This window comes from Trichogramma pretiosum, unplaced genomic scaffold, assembly GCF_000599845.2.
Source record: "Trichogramma pretiosum strain Unisexual culture from Peru unplaced genomic scaffold, Tpre_2.0 scaffold1, whole genome shotgun sequence".
Lineage (NCBI taxonomy): Eukaryota > Metazoa > Arthropoda > Insecta > Hymenoptera > Trichogrammatidae > Trichogramma > Trichogramma pretiosum.
The window spans coordinates 5,902,684-5,923,879 of record NW_019641703.1 but is presented as its reverse complement, the minus strand read 5'-3'; the positions used below and the strand labels follow the sequence as shown (position 1 = coordinate 5,923,879).

At 40.4% G+C, this 21,196-nt stretch overlaps 3 protein-coding genes and 1 long non-coding RNA gene across 6 annotated transcripts in view; 3 read left to right on the top strand and 1 right to left on the bottom strand.

Annotated features, from left to right (window-relative positions):
• The window catches only part of LOC106653825 (follistatin-related protein 5-like), a 170,711-nt gene that overhangs the window by 21,193 nt on the left and 128,322 nt on the right, over positions 1-21,196 (bottom strand). For all 3 annotated transcript variants that reach the window (XM_023462726.1, XM_023462728.1, XM_023462727.1), the window contains one exon: positions 11,764-11,862. In XM_023462726.1, the coding sequence (XP_023318494.1) occupies positions 11,764-11,862 (99 nt within the window). The remainder of the gene's footprint in view (positions 1-11,763; positions 11,863-21,196) is intronic.
• LOC106657439 (hemolymph lipopolysaccharide-binding protein-like) lies at positions 55-2,113 on the top strand. The gene is made up of 3 exons (XM_014378976.2): positions 55-268; positions 1,007-1,425; positions 1,500-2,113. Exons 2-3 carry the CDS (start codon positions 1,069-1,071, stop codon positions 1,791-1,793), a joined length of 651 nt encoding a protein of 216 aa, XP_014234462.1. The 5' UTR covers positions 55-268; positions 1,007-1,068; the 3' UTR covers positions 1,794-2,113.
• On the top strand, positions 2,273-3,250 carry LOC106657395 (hemolymph lipopolysaccharide-binding protein-like). The gene is made up of 3 exons (XM_014378912.1): positions 2,273-2,348; positions 2,434-2,821; positions 2,882-3,250. Exons 1-3 carry the CDS (start codon positions 2,335-2,337, stop codon positions 3,185-3,187), a joined length of 708 nt encoding a protein of 235 aa, XP_014234398.1. The 5' UTR covers positions 2,273-2,334; the 3' UTR covers positions 3,188-3,250.
• LOC106655646 lies at positions 19,273-20,948 on the top strand. The gene is made up of 4 exons (XR_001339457.2): positions 19,273-19,803; positions 19,881-20,021; positions 20,088-20,343; positions 20,424-20,948. It is a non-coding gene; the product is annotated as an uncharacterized LOC106655646 (long non-coding RNA).

Here is a 21,196-nt window from a genome sequence, read left to right as displayed (position 1 = left end):
CTGCCTGCCTGCTGCGAGGTGCGCGTATATATAGTATCGCCTGCAAGCCTCGGAGATTCACGACACACGCGCTCCCGAGGTTTGTGTCATGCACTCCTCTTTTCGAGGATAATAATTTTTCTCGCGTGCATATCGCATAGTTTCGCCTTTAAATTCTCAGTCAGAATTTTACATTCGATACGCGTGTACGACTGTTGAGCCACGCGAAGTACAAAAAAAAGGTCTCGATCATGACGATTCGCCGCTGCTGCTGGCATTGATCGAACAGGTAAGCGATTTTACCATAATTATGATCGATAGTTTGTACAGAAGTATGTTGCACGGGCAAAAACCGCGAGGTTAATGTAGTTCGTACGCGGCGATCAAGTTCATATTCGCGAGGTTATCGTGCAGTTCTCGACTTATCCATACAAGATATATGCAATGCACGACGCGTATTTTCCTCGTCGCGGCAATTACAAGCGCGTTCGTCGTTTCACGATGTTCGCGTGATAGAAGTAATTGATACACGGCTAACTTCGATTGCCTTGTTACGCCGATGCGAAGATGCGAAGCGCCGAAATGGCCGCGTTGTTGTTATAATACTATTATACAGCCACGCGAAAAGCGAACGATTATTGTAGAGGCGTTAAAAGCTTGAGAATCAACTTTGAGCATATTATGATTAAACTTTGTTTGCTCGAAGAGAGATTTACATGCTTGTGGCTCGTACGCGTGCATGTGTGTGCAGTCTAGCGTACATTCGCATGTGTGCTAAGGCAGAATTCTGCAGTACCAACTACTTATACCTAGTTGCTAAAATATGTATGCAAGTAATCTTTGTAAGTATACCATAGAGGCGGGCTTTGCATACAGATTGTGCAACCCCAAAGCTTATTAGTCGAGCTCTAATTATTTTACAGATAGGCTTATAAGTTTTTGATCATAGAGAAAAAAATTCAAAATGGGAATATCGGATATTCGATCGATAGATAATGATTTTTCACGCACTCCAAAAAAAAAACAGGTCGACCCGTATCTCATCGCTCCTAATTCGCGCTACTTTACCGCACTCGAGCCAGCGAAAAAATGCGATCCAAATCGACGATCTCTAGCCTCGTATCGGCGCTGCTGCTACTTCTGGCATTGGAAAATCATTTCGCGGCGGCGGCCGCCTCTCAGGACGGACAATTGGTATTCAATATGTGCACGAAAAACGAGTCGATCTCGGTACAGCTGACGAGCAGGCAGGACGGCAGCGGCGGAGTGAGCTGCCAGTGCCAAACGTCACCCGCGGCCGATCTCTACAAGGACGACTACGTGTATACGCCGGGAATCGGGTCGCATCGCTTTCACACCGAGGCGAAGCAGTGGAACGAGGCGCGGCGCATCTGCTACGAGGAGGGCGCTCATCTGGCCATCATCAATTCCAAGGCCGAGGAGGCTGTAAGTGACTACACGTTCAATCGCTCGACATATTATAAGTATATCTATTTCTTTTTTATAACTTAATCCCATAGAAACTATTGGACATGATGCGGAGATCGGAGGGCGCGATCAGAGGCGGCCTGAACAAGGACGAGGCGCTGCTCGGCATTCACGACCTGTACAAGGAGGCCGACTGGGTGACAATATTCGGCGAGCCGCTCGCCGCGACCGGCTACGCGAGCTGGTCGGCCACCTACTGGGGCGGACAGCCCGACAATCTCGAGAATCGCCAGCACTGCGGCGCGCTCATCAATCAGGGCGGCATGGACGACGTCGACTGTCGCGACAGATTCGCCTTCTTCTGTGAGCTGCCGCTCACTTGCTAATTGCTCGCTCGCGAGGGCTCAAAATGCTTTATTATTACATGTATTATGATTCATTCAGCTCACTTTTTATCCGCACAACTGTCATTTTTATATAAGTTTAATATACGATATTATATTTTTGAACGTAATTCTGACTGATCGTGACTGCACGTAGTCGAAAAACTCAACCGCTTTTGCATTTTTTAATTTCATTGAAAGTAGTTATTCATTTGTCGCAGTACAAAAAATGAATCCTGATTTTTTAAATTGTAAAAATAAAAAGTAAATAAAACTTATATTTTTCTCTAATCATTTTATTAACAAGGAAACAAGCTAAATACCGATATTTCTCGCTAAAAACCCAGAGTAGCGAGAAATATTATTTTTGTTTAAAACATGCAGGAAAACAAGTTCTCATCTTCATTGATAGTAATAATAACAATCGCAACTACTAGTATCGATGTCATAATGAATGATCTAATCATCGGTCGCCCAATGCAATTTACTCAGTTTTAGCTTCGCTCTCCGATAGAAAAGATCGCACCGAGAATCCGTATTCACGATGTTTCATCCAAGGTAAGGCAAAAATTTCAATTTCTAATGGTGATTGGTGAAAATAATAAAGCACTCACACTTACGTATTTTCGTTCCCACTACGCAGACAACATTGCAATCGTCCTCTATTTCTAAACTTCTTTCTGCTGATGATAATTGCGTCACCGGGCGCGCGCTCGACCTTCACCGACACGGCGATAGATCGCGTTACCGTGTGCTCGGGCAACAATCGCACGCTCGTCGTGGATCTCAACACGACGCGGCTGACCGACGCGGAGAACGCGATCGACACCACCGATTGCCAGTGCGTCTGCAAGAGCGTCGATCAGAAAAATAACGGCAGCAGTACGGCGATACGAGAGGACTACGTTCACACGCCCGGCATCGGCACGTACAAGCTTCACACGAACGGAAAGCAGTGGAACGACGCTCGCAAGATATGCACCCTCGAGGGTGCCCATTTGGCCATAATCAATTCGCAAGCCGAGGAGAGCGTAAGTTTTTTTTTATTCACTTATAATTGTTATAAAATTGACGATTTTCCGTGTAAACAGTTGCTTATGGAAATGCTGTGGAACGCGGCGTCCACCATCAAGAACGTCGTGAACGTCGAGGAGGCCTTCATCGGCATTCACGACCTCTTCCAGCAGGGCGAGTGGGTCACGGTATTCGGCGAGTCGCTCTACGCGACCGGCTACTCCGCCTGGTCCGCGACCTACTGGAACGGACAGCCGGACAATTTCGGCGGCAGTCAGCACTGCGGCGCCGTTCTGCGCCAAGGCGGCATGGACGACGTGCACTGCCTGCACAAGTTCGCCTTCTTCTGCGAGCTTCCACCGAAGCCGAGCAGAGTCTGCTAGAGTCTCGTCGTTAATTTTAAAGTTTTTTGCTCGTATATCACGCAATAAATACGTCGATTATAATGTTTTGATTTTATTAGAGATTTTTCGTTCTCTCTCTGCTTCTCTAATTCGAAGATCACCAAGAGTCGTTAGATAGACGTTGACGCGCCACGAATTTTAAACGTAAATTCAGCGCAATCTATTTCACGAATTTCTCACATTTCAACGCGATATTTGAACCCTTTGAAAAATCTCTCCCTCCCCCTCCCCCCCCCCNCACTCCCCCCCCCCCCCCCCCCCCCCCTTACGATATGTATAATAGGAATATACGGCGTAGACGACGGTGCAGTCACGGAACATAATTTTCGTAGCTGTGCGCGCGACATTTCTCTCTCCCCGAATCTCGGCTGCACAAGCGCGCGCGTAGTACATCGGATAGAGTTGCAACGGGCGCGCGCCGATGCAAATTCCGGCCTCGCTGCAACTACGTGTACTTTATGTACGTATATATATATATACCCGCGCATCCCCATCTCAAGGGAAAAAGTCACTATATAAGCACGAATTCGAATGCGCATCAAAGTGGATGCATCGTACGTTCTGCAGCAGCGGCAGCTGTTCTCTCGCTATTATGTCAATGTCATTCGTTATATTTATCTGCCGGTATCAAGCCGAATACTTCGCTACGTAGTGCGACGTTAAGCTCCTTGCTTTTCTACGTATCTGACGTCGCATGCACGTTGGAGGTCGGAAACCGGCGGGGGATATATATATGCACTCGAGCGGGTGTTTGCATGCAAAATTGGAATGTTTATTCTAGCGTATCACTGTGACGATGACGACGACGGCAACGATTTCGGCAAAAATGTATGTCGCGTGATTCTTTCATTCTCTTTCTCTCTTCGCCTCATTCTCTTTTCTCGAGTATCTATATCTAAATATTTTTTTCACCCCAGTGTGTCACATGAGGTTGGATATAGGTCGAGTGTGCGCTTCGTCGAAACCACATGATTTTTCTTCTTCCAGGAATAGAAAAGAAAGGTTTATTTCACGCCAGTAAGCGATACAGCTTTCGGATTTATATGTGGGTCATTCTGAGCTCTTAAACAAAAACACCCACCATTCAACTTTTAAAAATGTTGAAAAAAATATGTTATTCAACAACATAAAAGTAGATTATTTATAACATTTTAGATCCCAAAGAAACACGAAAAATTGATTGTGCTTTTATATGAATAAACGATAACCTTTCATCAGCCATCAATATTTTGTAACACATATCTATCTAAAAATTTGTTATCTCTGAAGACCACTCAATTCCTTTAAAAAATTTGACTTGCGCTTTAAAAAAAATATTACAATCGCGGTAAAGAATACGCGAAGAATGGAGTCACGCGAGTAATGATAATAACGAAGATGGCTGAAATAATATTGACAAAGGGAAAAATGCATGGGCGACGTCAAAAGTGTACATAGTCGGCTTATATACAGAGAGACGCGCGGCACTGTGTGCGTGTACGTGTGTCGTCGTCCTCCTCCTCGTCGTCGTTGTCGTCGTCGACAGTCGTTGGAAGAAGAATAAAAAAATGAAGAGGAGGTGTCTCGCGCTTTATAAGCTCGAGTGATTTACCGCAAGCAAGATTGGCCCAACGGAAAGTAAAATTGAAATTATGAATATTTAAAAAGTTCATTGTTCTCTGGACTAGCGCGCGTTGCTCTCTGCCTTCGCGTGCGAGCTCGAGCTGCACGCAGCAAAAATACGACAGTTTTCGAAAGACTTTTTACCTGCTTTTTTTCGTCCGCGTGTAGAAACTTTGAAATGAATTGGGAGAAAACAGTAAATTTCATGGCAGATTATGAGGATTACGTGGAAAAATTTATCGTTTTTATTATTCTGGGGGAAATATCAATAATGCGCGCACGGAGGCGACAATTTAATTTTCAATTTGTAGATTCCGAGAGCTCGACTCTGTATGTTTCATTAAGAGTTCGCGCAGTCACATTTCACAATGGAGTCATTAATATAATAATACAATATATAAAAATTATACGTCGAACGTCGTTACGCGCTAGCGTAACCATACGTGGCGCACCAAACGAATATCGAGATCCAATTTAAATTTGGAGCATTTTTCACTTATTTGCAAAGGCTGTACAGCACACGGCTCTCAACTTTTACTCCGCGTAACGCGCGCAGTCGAACGAGAATGCATAATGCATTTTATCACGTGTATATTTTACACATATACCTATGTACACATACGCGCGCGGAGCACGTGGATGCGCATACGTCGAGCTCGTTAAATGAGATAATAAAGAAAAAAAAAAATAATCGAGCGTCATTTAATATGCAGGTAGCATACATTATTCCGGTACAACGAAATGTAATATGTATTAATAAATAAAGCAAAATCGATCAACGCCAGACGACGTGATTGATTAATTACACATGCGCAAGCTCGACGCAGGCTCTAGAGCTAGCTCCAGCTATACGGAGCTCGCACGTGACCACGTCGATTCTCATTATAATGATACGCGCGGGGCTAAAGCAAACGCAAATTTTGCATTTAAATGTCCAGGCCAGACGAGAGGAAGCTGGAGCAGGATCGCCACCACCGCCACAGAATAGTCGAGCTGGCTCTACGTGTAGGACAGGGGTAATTGTTGGTGTGTTCGCAGGGGCGCGCGACAGCGATTATCATTCGTTGAAAGGCCTTTTCCAGCAGCGAACCCGGGGCATCTTTCGAGGAAATTTTGTTAGTATAATATCAGCGCCCATCGATTTTACGCAGATATATAAACATGGCGAGTCTCCGGCATCAGCAGAAGTAGTGCGGCAGTATAGGGCTCGAGCGAGCTTGCACGAGCTTGCGCGCCCTATTCGTGGCACACGGTAGAGAGCGCGGTGGCAAAGGGAATTTTAACTCGGTTTCACTGCGGCTGCGCGCGCCGGTTAATCTAATTTACATTTTAAATTTTGCCCAGACCTTCCTTTCGTCGTCGTCGCTCACGCACACACACTCATACAGAGAGACGATGTCCCAACCTTTGGCTCCTTCAGCCGCAAAATGTGTCCTTGCATAATACACGGCTTTTTCTTTTTACTGTCAAGTAAGAGTTTGAGGTTTTTATGCGCGCGCGCGCACCATTCGCATGGCCGTACGTTTGAAGATCAAGCGTGAAGGGTGCCGGATGGACGAGCACTACGCATTTAGAATTATAATTCGCTATAGAATTTGAATGTGCGTATATTCGGCGGGGGAAAGTCTCTACACCCTCGGTCGAATATTATCATTCGAATGATATATTGTTGCGCTCGTTATTTTCGCGTCGACTTCGTCTCTGCGCATTTGATTTTCAAATTTCGAAATGTCGCAGGGACGAAGTTATACACGTATAGTTTCACACTTGAACGATCGAAATTAGACGACTGCGTAATAATTCTTTTCACGGTATTTTTTTCCATTAACCGAGTCTTTGAGTACAATTAACTCTGCGCGCGGGGTCAATGGAGATACAACTCTCCACTCGCCTTGGAGAATGCACACGTCGTGTATATATAGTGCTGGTCCTCGCCCGATCTCGTCGCACTCTCCATCAAACGTCCCCGAAGTCAATATATATTATGCTCTATTACTGCGAGCACGAAGCTCTCAACCCTTTCCCTCCTCCTCCTCCTCAGTGTGCCCTACTCTATAGCAGCTCGTACACTTCGATCAATTAGGCGACAGTTTGACTTGACACTATGTGTATATATACGTATATATATAATATGTGCTACGTGTATTTGCTCGTGAATCGTCGTCGCTGTGCGCGCACTCCCTTGAAGCTCGCTCGCGCGCGCGCGCCGTAAGTCGGAAATTGCGAGTCAACGATATTCGAAACTGGATGTATTTCCTGCGCCTTGACACACGCCGTACACGTACACGTACGCTGGTTATTTCGGCGCTGCTGCTAGAAAATCGTTGTAAATTCGTTTTGCAGCAGGAAAACTAATGCGCGCTGCAGTCCCGATGTGTATGTATAACTTTTCGAAAATTTCAAACTGATTTCGATGCCTTCCCTTCCCCCTGCAGGGTACGTGAAATATTATCCCGAAGACGATGTAACATTGAGTATTTTATACGGTTAAACTTGTGTACGCTCTAGACTTCGATAGATTCGAGATGTATGCAGAGAGATTCATCCGATGCTAAAGGTAATTCAACGCGGCGTTTAAATTAGATTTGCAACATCAGCGTTCAAAAGTTCTGTATTTGAAAGAAATTGTTGATCGCGGTGTGTAGTACGAGTAGCCGTTTAAAGTGTAAATTTGTTATAGCGCGCGCAAATAGCCGCAATATAAGTTATACATTATATACGCGTAATCTTTTTCTCCGATCCCGGGCAAAACGAAATATCAATACATATACGAATAGATTCGCAAAAAGAGTTCTGCGGATCGCGCGATCATGTTCACGGCGGCACTTTATGTATGATATATCTATATACGTGCCGGGGTGTAAATGCATACATTGTAGTGCATAGCCTCGAGCTAATATTATATTATCTCGCGCTCGGTGCGCTCCTGAATGTACGCGCTCTGGTATACTAGAGCTCTCCTGCCCGCGCGCGCGCGCGTATAAGAAGATAAAATGCATATATAGTACGTGTGGTACATTCGCTCGTATATCGAAAGATAAATGCCCGAGTTTCTATATCTGTATATCTATTTGCGTTTTATAATATAAGCTCGCGAGCTTTTCGTTTTATTTTTTTTGCGGTTCGCAAATGTAATTTCAATATTTTCGAGCACGAGCGCGCAAAATTTTCGCGTTTCGAATGTATATTTGAACAAAAATCGGATAAACTGTACCTAACCGGCAATATCTCGTTTGTAATGAATTCTATATAACGCCTCAAGATATATTTTAATCGTGTTTGCCACGAATCGTACCCTCTTTTTGTACGAAATAACGGCTTCTTCACGCGCGCGTTACTGTATTCAACAAAATCCAAAAAAAACGACATAAAAACAGTTTAGTTTAACAGAATTTTGAGGTAATTCTGTTAGCGTGCATAGAGATTGTTTTGTTTTTTTCGGTAAAAATCGTTTTTTTTTGTATTTTTTTTTTTAAGCTCGAATCCTACAGCCGACGATAAAGTATTGAATAAATATTAAATAAGCCACTTGAAAAGAAGTCAGAATTCACGTTCTTCGAAGCGAGCTAATAGTTCGTTCGTTGCATATTATGGGTCAATTAACGAAAATACCGCGTGCTAAATGTTTCATAATTTTATCTTCACTATACATTTAAAAAAGCACACGGAAGTCACGCTGGTTATGATGAATAAAAAAGACCAAGTCCAAAGAAAAATTGGTATATACAAACTGACTATACATATATACCTGCGCGTAAGCGCATGCCCGGGAGAATAAAATAAGCCACAGGGCTAATGCAAATCCCCGAGGAGATAAGAGTCGTGCGGCACCGATGCAGCGCGGGGCGCGCGCGAAGTGACTTTTCAGGGAGAAAGAGAGAGAGAGAGAGAGAGAGATAGAGATGCAGAGAGGCTTCTTCGCGCTCTCGTATAGATGTATTCGTATATACGTGCGTGTGTATGTGTGCACACGCTCATAGACAGGGTTAATTCCGCTGAATGCATACTTTCTTTTTCTCTTCTGCCTTTGTGGGCCGCCCTTTACTTTTAATAGTTGTCACTCCCCGGTGAGTTAATTTTTCTCTTTCTCTCTCTTTTTTTCACTCCCTCCCTTATCCTCCTCGACTCGGCCACGTGCACTTTTCCACGCTCGCCATCTTTATCGTGCTCGTCCCTAAATTAACTTTTCGAGCCCTGCGCGAATATCGGCTAACGCACTTATACGAGCGTCAAAGAAAAGACGAAGATTCTTTATTCTTTTTTTTTCAACGAGGCTTGGCTTCTATTGTGATGATCGTTACAGGCCCATAGGTATGACGTTGGCTTTTTCAATATTCATCATTTCCGGTTAAAAATTCAGCGCTTTAATTATGATAACGTAATATTATATTAGAGCTCGTGTACGCGGCTGCACGCGCGGCGGCATCGTTCGTCAATTTCGTCAACTTAATTAAATTTTTCGTTTACACAGGAGTGTAAGAGATGAAATTATAATATTCAAACGCGCGGGTAAGTTCATAATCCGCGCGCCACGGCAAGGGACACAATGATATCGTTTAGGCTTTTAGATTTTATACGCGAACGAAAATTTTGCAGCAATGTCGAAAGAATTAATTTTCCGTAAGAGAGACATCATTTCTCATTTTCATCTCAAAAGCAGTAGAAAATTACGTTTTAAAAAGTCGGTAGCCGGGGCAAAGATGTCGTGTCGGGATAACGCACACGTATATATACTTATATAAATTATCTCTCTTCAGCAAGGATAAAATTGAAACATAAATTTCGAGCACTAATGCACGTGCCAGTCACTATCTATACAGTACCTCAAGCTCGAAGTCTCAAGCTGTGCAGCGTAGAAACGACGATTGTACGCCGTCAAAAAAAATGTCTCTTTACCTCGGCCTATACAATTTTTATCAAAGCTATAAATTTTGTCCGTGGCCGACTAATCGATCGTATCGTAATGAAATATTCTTTGACGATTATTCTTGAGCTTCGTAAAGCAGTGCTTTGGACTTATACAATTATTTTTACTTTGCCACTTTCAGTTTACAGATAAAGGTATTCGCCATCTGGTGGTGGACGCTGAAAGTGACGATTTTTCGGATACAATTATAAGCTTTAGCCCAGTTTTCAACCACTTTAAATGCATTGATACTTTAAGCCTCTACCACTAGATGGCGAGTACCTCTATCTGTGAATCTAAAAGTGTCAAAATGAAAATAATTGTATAAGTCAAAATACAATTTTATTAGTAACAAAATATTACATTATTTAGTATAGCTATATATAACTAATATTAAACTTAGCATAGTAAAATATTATAAACTCAGTGACCTTATATACTTATAGTGTTTGATGTTGTATACACATCTGATCGAGCAGATGTCACCAAATCGAATAATAATACAATAATTTTAATGAATGGACGATTTTCAAGTATGATACACTAGGATTAATAAGTTCTGCAAGTCACTCGAGCAAAGCGCTCACGATTAAATCGCGTTTTGTCCAAGAACCAAATAATTTTCATCCGGGATATTCGTTATTTTCTGTATCCATCAAACGACTGATCGAATTCCGGCGTTCGTCACCGCAGGAATGCCTAAATACTCGGGGTTTGACTCGGTTGAATACGATACGCACTAATAGCTATACGAATCGAGCTCAAATCAAATTAACGGATAAAGCAAAACGATTATACGATATAAAACCGAGGAGCGCGTTTTACACTTATATATTAAAATAATTTCTTTAAAAGCTCAATCAAAACTGAGTGTGTGCGGGCGGTAAGTGCGACATGAATAATAGCGCGAGCTAGAAATCCGAAATGAGCGCAAAATTCACGTATAAATAATATAATCGTTCTTTAGTCGAGCGCGCGTAAAACTAATGAAGTCGCGAGAGAGAGAGAGAGGCAAAAGACATCGGCGCACGACAACTGCTACTTTAAAAGTAATTAGAAGGTCGCTGCGCGAAGCCAAGGTATATCTATATCGGAAAGCTAGCGCAGGGTGGGTTTTAACGTTTCTTTCTCGAGGCTTAAATATAGCGCGAGTATTAAGATAGTATAAACGGAGTATTGGAGCGTCGCGAGTAAAAAAAAATCACACGCCATTACTTCGATGCATACATGGGGGAGAAAAGCTTAACTCCTTATACGTGCACGCGATCATCCCGAACATTCAAATGTAAAAGTTTTCACGCGCGCCGCTGAATTTAGGTCAGTCTTGCGACGAAGAAAGAGAGAGAGAGAGAGAGAGCTAGAAAGCATTAGGCCGCGGGTGAAAATCGATGCTCCAGCTTCGGAAATACCGTAAAATTAATGAACCGAATTAAGGAAGTAGCAGCGCGCGCTCTTCCCCCAGCTATCTTAATGTTTTCCATTTGGATAATGCTTATAAGGCGGCGAGTGTATAGAGCGAGCGCACGCGCGGTGGGGGGAAGATAATTTGATTTTTATCGGTAGAAATAGTGTAAACTTTGTGCAAAATTTTCTTTTGCTCGAGGTAGAAGTTTTCCTCGCTCTCTCTTTCGCCCTGCACTATATACGCTGAGTTAATGAATTTTATTTTATGACGCGATAAAGAGAAAATTCGTACGATTCCAACATTTCGTCTCTTATTCTCTCTCTCTCTCACTGCGACTCGTAAATATATCTTGTTGAGTGTGCCAATTAATCACGTTTTTTGCTCTAATGCGACTGTGCGTGTCACCGCAGGTAGCTCGTTCTCTCCCTCTCTGCGTTCATCAATCTTCATTCGAACGAGCGGACTCTGCGAGGATAGATAAGAAAATTCGAAATACATTGGGAGAAGGAGGAGGAGGAGGAGGAGATCTTTTGCACTGAGCAGCTCTCGACGGATCATCAAGATCAATTATACACCCCGCTGGTTTGAGAATGAAAATTTCCCTTAGCTCACCCCATGCACGCGCGCACAAATTCTTCTTACCTTGTAATGAACAGTCTCGCCGGCGATGGAGTTCAGCACAGCCAGAAGCAGGATCAACAACCTCAGATCGACGAGATTTCTTCTTCTAGTCGGCGACATCTGGAACAAGAAAAATACGAAGAAATTTGTATTATTATCAGCGTGACTTTTCTCGTGTATACCCGTACGCATTTCACATCGATGCGCGTGCACGATGTATATTATGTGTGTATACAAATCGTCGTCAAAGAGGGATGTTTATGAGTTTCGCTTTTCACCGGCGACGACGACGATGAAGACGTCGACGGGGTGCTTTGAAGTTCTCGAAATAATTTCGAATCATATATATGATGATAAGTTTGCCGCCAGCACAGCTTCGTTCATGTATAATATAGACACGCGTCGCGGAACTTTCGCTCGCGCGCCGTTGCGATAGTAGCGCGATATAAGATACTCAAGGAAGATTTCAAGTCAAGTAAAAGCGAAACCGAAGGCAGAAATTGATAATTTAATGAAAAGTTTGGAAAAACAGGAGGCGTGCGCGGGTACTCGTGCGCGCGACTATATATTTACTGCATTAGGAAAGTAGGTATTTATGGATTATATAACATTATGCTTTTTGGAGGAGTTGCTCAACTTTTCGCCTCGTTGTGTGTAGCGGTGCGACGAACTATATATTGAACGAAAAATCACATTGTAAAGAGTTCCTTGTAAATACTTTAGTATACTATAGCAAGTAAGAATTTTTAATTTATAATATCAGCCGCATCTAGTAATGTGCAATCATTAATAATTCATGTAAGTGTTAGATGTGACATGAAGCGCCATTAACAAGGGAAAACGAAAGTCGATTTTTTTAACAAATTTGTCGAGTTTCGTGCGGCACGGATTTCGCTTCATTGATTGAGATATTATAGAGTTCAGAATAAAATGTCCTTAAAAAATATACTTATCATTAGGTTGATCAACCGACACGTCGGCCCATATTGAGTATTAACTCTTAGTTTCAACCTTGTATAGTTAGCTTTTGGTCGATGAAACAGTTACTTATAAAAACATTTTCACTTTGGCACTTGCAGGTTTACAGATTTGAAAGTGTTCGCCATCTAGCGGTGGAGGATTGAAATGATTGAAAAGTATCTACATTTTTTGAAACGGTTAATTGATCATTTTCGGATCATTTGAATTTCATCAACATATAATTGTAATGAGAAAATCGGCAACAACAAATCATTTAATGACAGTGAATTTAAATATACTTTAAATTCAAATAGTTATTTTTTGGTCATCAGTCCATTATTAATGCTGACCATTCTTACCAGAGTTAAATGCCAATAATAATAAAAATCGAAGTTTAGTTTCAAAAAATCTTGGGCGTAAATCAGTCACGCCTTATAGATAATTTACGCCGAGCGCCACCCGAGAAAAAAGCTCGCTCACAATCGTATCCATCTTGTAAAGCATCGCTTCTACTAACCTCGATACCTGTACGCGCGTGCTCTGCGCCTATTGTATAGCCGCACAATTACACACTCGAAAACTCCGTGTCAGGATATCCACACACGTAATGTGTGCCTGGCGAGGTATTGTGTATTATATACGATGCTGCTGCTGCTGCTGCTACTAGTGCACATGTATATGATACATATAGGCGCGCGCGCGCACACGTAGTCCGTGTTTCATCCGAGAGGTTTGCGGGTTGCAAACTTTCGTAATATCGCGTATTAAATGTCGCACATGCACGTTGTACCGCGTACACGACACCCACGCACACATACACGCACCCACTCGCACGAATATGTGTATGTGGTACAGCCTGTTGCCTAGAAAAAAGTTTGTACATATTATTTGTCACACACCGTATATACAGCGACTTTTATACCGTGTGACCATATCGAAGTTGTTTCTATCTCTATCTGTCGGCGCGATGACACGAGCGCGAGCGTAAATTGATCAATCGCGAGAAAAGAAACGGATAGAGAGCTTTAAAAGCTCTATATACGGGAAACGAGTATTTGGGCTAACGTACAATTTAAAATTTATCGATTTTCTAAAAGTTGCTTCGTGCAAAGAGAGAGAGAGAGAGAGAGAGAGAGAGAGAGAGAGAGAGAGAGAGAGAGACACGAGGCCATCTTTTACACGGGCAAACTCTCTCTCTCTCTCCTCTCTCGGCGCGCTTAAAACCCTCCACGGATGAACTATTCAGCGTTCGATCCTCCTACCTCCTCGTCCGCCTCCTCCTCTCTCCCTTATGGCGCGTAACTTTCTATCCTCTCTGGCAGAGCAACCGCATAACCACCGCAGCAGCACGACCACCTATCTCTCCTGCTGCTGCTGCTTCTTCTTCTCTTTCGCTTTCTCTCTCTCTCTTTCCCTCTCTCGTAAATACCTCGAACTCGGGCATAGAGGTGTGATAAGCGTATAGGTATATATGCGTCGTACACATCGACGCGGCCCCCGAAACAAATCACAATCGGCAAAGATAACACAAAAGTTGAAAGCCGCGTTTGATGCCCCGAGTACACACATACACACACACACACGCCCAAGAGAGCAGGAGGAGTAAAAGAGAGAGAGAGAGAGAGAGGCCAAACTGTTATATAAATACATTGTAGTCCCGTCTGCGCGAGGAACAGGAGAGACTTAAAGCTCGGAAGCTTCAAGTTAGACTCGAGGAGATTTACAGAGGATTTCGGGGGATAGCTTATGTATAAATAGAACTTGCTGGCTCTCTCGTAAATACCTGGGATATAATACGCGCGCACGCCCTGCCGCGCGTGGATGAATCGTTCGGACGGTGCATATGGTCGCAAGCTCGCTTTATTAACTTTTCCACGGGGGGGTGGAATTTGCATTTCATTTTTGATACAGACACGCACGCACGAGGCGACGCTTGGGTCACTATAAAGTGAATTAAAAACGCGCGGCGAGAAAGACAATTAAACGCAAAGGAAGATTGGTTCCGAACGATTAAGCGGATTTTGCGGGGCTCTCTGCGGCGGCGGCAGCAGCGGCAGCAGCAGCGAACCGAAAAACTGTCCGCGCACACCCCGATTCGTCCGTCTTTTTCTCTTTCGTTTATATGATGATATATAAAGCTGCGGTGGAATCTCGTCGATTTAGCCTAATTTATATGCATATGCTAATGTAGCGCCTCGCGCGCGCGCGCAGTTTGGCGCGCTTGCGTGCTGATATATATACGTATATATCACTCATATTGTAGTTCTTCCTCGGTGCTGCACTGCGCGCCTCTGCAAGCCGCAAAAGTCGGGATTTCGTTAAATGTATGCGCACGAGTGCACCGAAGGAAAAGAGAGAGAGAGAGAGAGCTAGCTATATTTGGGTACGACGACGGAGTCGTTTGAGTATAAAAAAGAGGGAGAGAGCACAGAGGGTATAAAACGAGAAATTATACGAGAGCCGTGCGTCAACGTGGTATATAACGCGCGCACGGCACTACCACACTATACGTTCGCGCCGAAAAGCTGAAAATCCCGAAATTCGCTTTTACGCTACATTTATTATAAGCGCAGCGGCGCCTCGTTTGCAGGTGGTCTGTACCCCACATCCCACATCAATAGAGTCCCTAGGCTCTNAACATCTGTCCCCTTTTCTGAAACTTTAACAGCAGTTACCTGTATTGACTAACTCTCTGACATGAGGCAAGAGTTTATTGGTTTTCCAATCTCATTGAAAATTGTTCGAATGTGGCACATTTGATGAGCAGTTCTGTAAATTAATAAAAATCAAAATTATTCTTGATTAATTGTCACATTAATTGATTTTCAAAATGAATAATTTAATTTTGTTACTCACTTTACTCTATTAACATTGTATTGCTAACCTTGTTAAGAGTTTTCCTTGTGTTTATTGATTTTGAGGAGTGTAACTAACATTATCAAATAGCTTCGACACACATACATGTGAGCTACATTTTGATGATGAGTGACTTGTACTAGTGTCAATGTGAACCTTCTTTAATTTCTCCAGGAAGGTCTATCAGAGCATCCACAATAGTCTTAAGTTGGTCTTCATCGAATGCCACATGAGCTGCCTTTTATCTAAGTGACTTCTAGGGCAAGACGAGCAATTTTAGGAGTTTTCAATGATAACACGTACAATGAAGCCACTGCAGCTGTTCTTTGACCTAAAAAATATGTAATGTCTGGTATTATCGCTGTATGTATAGAATCATTCTATATACAAGCCTCTGAGTAGCTTACATTATATATTTACCAGTGAAAAAATTTCAACTTCAAGCTCATAATGGAATACATCACACATGTTGTTCTTTCTTTGAGAAGTTTGCATTCAACTTCTTGTATCATCTTTCGATCCAAAGTGTGTTCTATGCAGCAACAAGAAGCACTATTGAATAATTTAATGACATTGACTCCCATAATAAATATAGAAGAACGGACCATTTGGATGTCTGCGTGCAATCCTTCTCTTCTACATATCATCTAAGAAATGATTATTGAAATACGTTAATTCATATATAAAGCTATCTAATGGTGGAAAAACTAACTTACACTCTAGGATAAACTTTTCTTAATAACCACATAAACAGCCATGTGAAGAATGCAATTCTGATAATTGTTTATTTGAGCTCTTACTAGACCAATGGGACAAAGAAACATTGAATATGAACTCTATGCGAAGAATTATTTAAATCTTCTGTGGTAGTATTCAACACAAAATTTCTGTGAAATAATTACCAGTAACCAGTAAATTAAATGAAGTATATTAAATGGTAAAGCTAAAGATATTCAAATTTACCTATTATCGACTCCCAAAGAACAACGAGTTACTCAACCTCAAGAGTTCACTTCATAAGCGTTTACATTTTTAATTAGATTCACTGCATTGATTGTTCTTTTGAAAAGTTATTTTTGGTCAGCTCATTCATCACGTTCAGCATATACTGAAAAAGTTTTTGCTCGAACATCAACTTGAAGTTGAAATACCCCAATTAATTTTTCATAGCAGTTTAAATACTATCCAGCTTATCAATTCCAAGTATATGTTGCTAAGATCCAAACATTTTATGCACAGTCGAATCACTCCAGATAAATCTTTACTTTTATTATTGATAGATGGAAAATGACAGTTTGATACAGTGCACGAGTACATTTTCATCAGCTGCAACAAGGTGCATAAGTATTTCCTTTTCTTCTAACTCTTCAACTCAAATTGCAGAGGTAGTGTTTGTTTTTTTTTTTTTTTTTTTTTTTTTTTTTTTTTGTAAAATCAACTGACCCAGAATTGATATCACCTATCCTGATTCACCTACACTAACCTCAAAACCCACTAGTATTAGTCACTGTAACTGTTATTACACTTACTAGTTTAAAGTTTAAACTCGAATGCAGTTTGAAACGATTTCGCGAAATATAAATATTTGCAAGTAATATTCGCATGGATCTTCTGTTACTAACCTCTAAAATCACTAGTCACTATACTGTCTCTACTCGTGATGATTTACACAATCCTTCACTTACGGCGTTATAAAGTATATATATAGGCCGATATATATAGGGCGATTGACATTTGTACTTCGCACACTTGCAGTGAGCCAAGGCCCAACACTCAGCAGCCGTAGCTGAAAGCGGCGTGTTCGCTCCTATACTAAGAGTACAGTGTTGCCGCTTCGATTCGTCGTGCTGCTATATACGAGCTGCGAGGCGCGAACGATCACCGAGCCCGGTAGTACGGCAAAGTCGCCTTTCAGCATACCGCACTGTTGCGGCAACACACGTAGAGTTTCGGGACGCTGACAAGTACATACGTGTATTATACACTATACAGTCTCGTATACTACGAAGTGGGCCATTCGGCTCTATAAGAACGGAGTTTGCTGTTTGTTTAGCACAGCTTGTTGTCATCTCATGGATGAGTCGCATGCCTCTTACATTACTATATTGTATACGTACGCGTATATCAATGCATAAGATTCAAGCCATTGCGCCTATTTATGTAAATTGACAGTGTACTCCGTGTACCATACGTGAGTGCTTATGTGTGATACTCATTGAAGTTTAATACGTAAAATTTGCACATAGTTTACATTAATAAAAAAAAACGAATGTAATTTGACACATTATTCATAAAATTAAATTGAATTTTTCTTACTTATTTTCGATTAACTAATAGTCGAATTATTTTCAATCTAATTACTAATACTTATTTTCCTTCAATCAAATGAAGAATCGAAAAGATCCCCTTCTAGGTGTAATCATTTTTTGGCGAAAAATTAATACTTATCACACCGTTGATATAATCTACGATCGAAATTTGACTTAATTAATAAGAAACTCATATAATTTGATAAGATTGAAAAAAATAAAACTTTCACTTCTAAGAATAAAACTTTATTTATTTCAATTTTCAAGTGTCATAGTCATGAAAAATTCAATATAAGCGTAATATCTCTTTTTAAATTTTATGTGTTGTAATTACTTTATGTTTACGTTTAATTGTTTTAATCATATCATATTATATGAGATCATATTCTTGAAAAAAATGATCTCTCTAGACGGGGATCTTTCCGCTTCTTCATTTGATTGAAGAAACTTAATAATTAGCTGTTTGATTGAAAATCATTTGATTATTAGTTAATCGAAAATAAGTGATAAACATTTAATTTAATTTTATGAGTAATGTGTAAAATTACATTCGTTATTTTTTATTATTATTATTATTTTTATAAACCAGATAATTTTTACTTATTGAACTTTAATGAGCAATACATAAGCACTCGGGTATGTTACATTCATTACACAGTAAATTTGACTAAACATGACAATGCTTCTCGTTTGAATCTTAGGCAGTGATGTACGCATAAAAAAGTCATGCAAGAGGCACGCGACTTCTCTACAAGTAACTGTTGGCTATGCTAAACTCCGTTTTTAGCTTCACGCCTGCTGAGTCAAACAGTCTGTATTCATGTATGTACTAGAGACTGCGGCCCGAGACGCGTACCGTCGCCGCAGTAGCGGCATGCTGAAATGCCAATTTGCCGTACCGGCCTCGCTGAGAGCTCCGAGCTTGTAGCAGAACGGCGAATTGAAACTCATGCCGTCGGCGCAACTCAGACTGAAAGAAATGCGAGTTTGCCATACCGGCCACGCTGATCACTCACAAGTCGTCGCAACACGGCGAATCGGAACTCGTGCGGTAGCGGCAACACTGCGCTTAGAAGTAAACACGTCGCTTTGAGCCCCCGCTGCCAGACCATTGCTCATAGCAGGCGAGTGGACGATATTAGCGCATACTTGATAACATCGTAAACGAACGACTGTGCAAGTTATGACTCTTACTATAGTGAGTAGAGACAATATAATGGCTAACACTACAGTGATTTTAGAGGTTAGCTCAGTCGAAGAGAAGATACGTACGAATGTCACTTGAGAATGTAGACGAACCACTGCATACAAGCTTCAACTACAGAGTGTGACAGCGTGACAACTAAAATTAGTGAGTTTGGTGAAGATAAAACAGAAAATCAAACGAGTTCTAAACGTGAAATGTTGTTAACTAGTTGTGTCTAAATGTTGTTAACTAGTTTTGTCTAAATGTTGTTAACTACTCCTTAAATCAAAATACTATTTCTGAAATTTGAGTTGAATTGAAGTATTAGATAGAAAAAAATAAGAATGAATGAATTTTAGCTGATAAGAAATGTATATAAGCATTGAAGATTACTATATCTGCCATTTTTTATCAATAAAAAGAGCTAAAATTTATCTGGAGTACTTGGCTTCATATTAAATGTTCTACAGACATTTAAAACAGTATCAACAGTTGAAATAAAAATATTTGATATACATGGAACAAGTAGCTAGATAATATTCAAACCACTGTGAAATATGTTGATGAAAGATTTCAAAAAATCATCAAGACTTGTAGAAGCAAAAACTCTTTTAGTACTTGATAAACATAGTAAACTAGAAGAAATTGATAAAATTACAATTAACGCAGTGAGTCTTATTAAGAATGTTAAAGCAAATGAAGTGAAACTTAAGGTCAAGCAACTCATTATTAATTGGGAGACACAAATAGGTAAATTTTATCATCTTTAACATAACCCTTTATTATACTTAATTTGAACTTATTACTTATTGATAATTATTCTACAGAGATCTTGTATTGAATACCACCACAGAAGATTTAAATAATTCTTCGCATGAAGTTTATACTCAAGGATCATGTAGCAGAATTTTATTCTTTAAAGAGGCTGCTTTGTTGGTTAATAATAAATACATATCCTGGAATGTAAGGTAATATTTTTCACTATTAGGTATTTTATATACAAATGTAATTTTTCAATTATTATTTCTCCATAGAATGATGGTCTTTGGAAAAAGAGAGCTGTATAATGGTATGCAAATGGTCTATAGTTCTGTTTGTAGATTACGTATTTTTATGGAAGATCTTTTACTTAAACTTGAAGTATCAACAACGACACCATTGAATGGTTCTTCTCGTTGCTGCAAACTTTGATAAATAAATAATACAAAAATTTTAACGCAGACGTCCCATAGAAGAAAAAAAACATTAATGATGCGTTTAATCATAGGCTTGAAAATTCAGTTTTTAGAGGTAAATGTTTTACATAAGCTACTTATTACAGCAATACTTTAATACTTGACATTACATCTCTTTTATATTTTTGTTTGCAGAATCTAAGTCTAGGCTGCATTTTGACAGGGATCATCCCAGAAAATATTCTTTGGTCAACCAAAAAAATTAAAGATTCATTCGCTACAAAATGAGTCTCCATGAGTAGTGTAGAGTTTACATTTTGAGTACCTCGCCTCATGTTTATATTACAGAGTTAACAATTCCATCTCTAGGAGAAAATACTGAGTTTTCATTAAAACAAGAAAGATAGTAATTCTTCTCTTTCACTTTTGACAATTTGTTGGATGCTACAGATAATGTTAATTTTTTAATTCTATGTATAACAATATGTATGTAGATGTATTTTTTAGTGCACAAAAAATTCGTATAAAATTATGTATATTATTTTGAGTATGAGCAAACTACATGAAACTAACATTAACAATTCTCATGCCTTTGCATGATTTTTAGTAAAGACAGTTTAGAAAATTGTCACCAAAACATGTATGTAAAAATATGAATTAATTAATAGAAGAATAAATTGTTGTATTTATTACTTTCATAAAGTATGCACATAATTCACATGGCAGTAACTTTCACAGTTAAATAAACATTGATAAAACATAAATTAATATCATATTATTCAATTCTCTTTGAATACAACTATTTCTTATGTAAGATAGTCGTCACCTCAAAAATGATTTCTGTACAACTTTCATGACATCAAAATTTAAGCATTTTAATCTTCAGGCTATTTAGAATTCATTCTCTCATTCTAATTTTATGCTTCTTTTGATTTTGGTTTCTAAAATTGAGTAGCCATTTGTAAATA

Coding starts and splice junctions, on each gene's coding strand:
- LOC106657439 (XM_014378976.2), top strand. CDS start 1,069: ATGCGATCCAAATCGACGATCTCTAGCCTCGTATCGGCGCTGCTGCTA. Junction 1,426..1,499: donor ATTCCAAGGCCGAGGAGGCT/GTAAGTGACTAC, acceptor TTAATCCCATAG/AAACTATTGGACATGATGCG.
- LOC106657395 (XM_014378912.1), top strand. Junction 2,822..2,881: donor ATTCGCAAGCCGAGGAGAGC/GTAAGTTTTTTT, acceptor CCGTGTAAACAG/TTGCTTATGGAAATGCTGTG.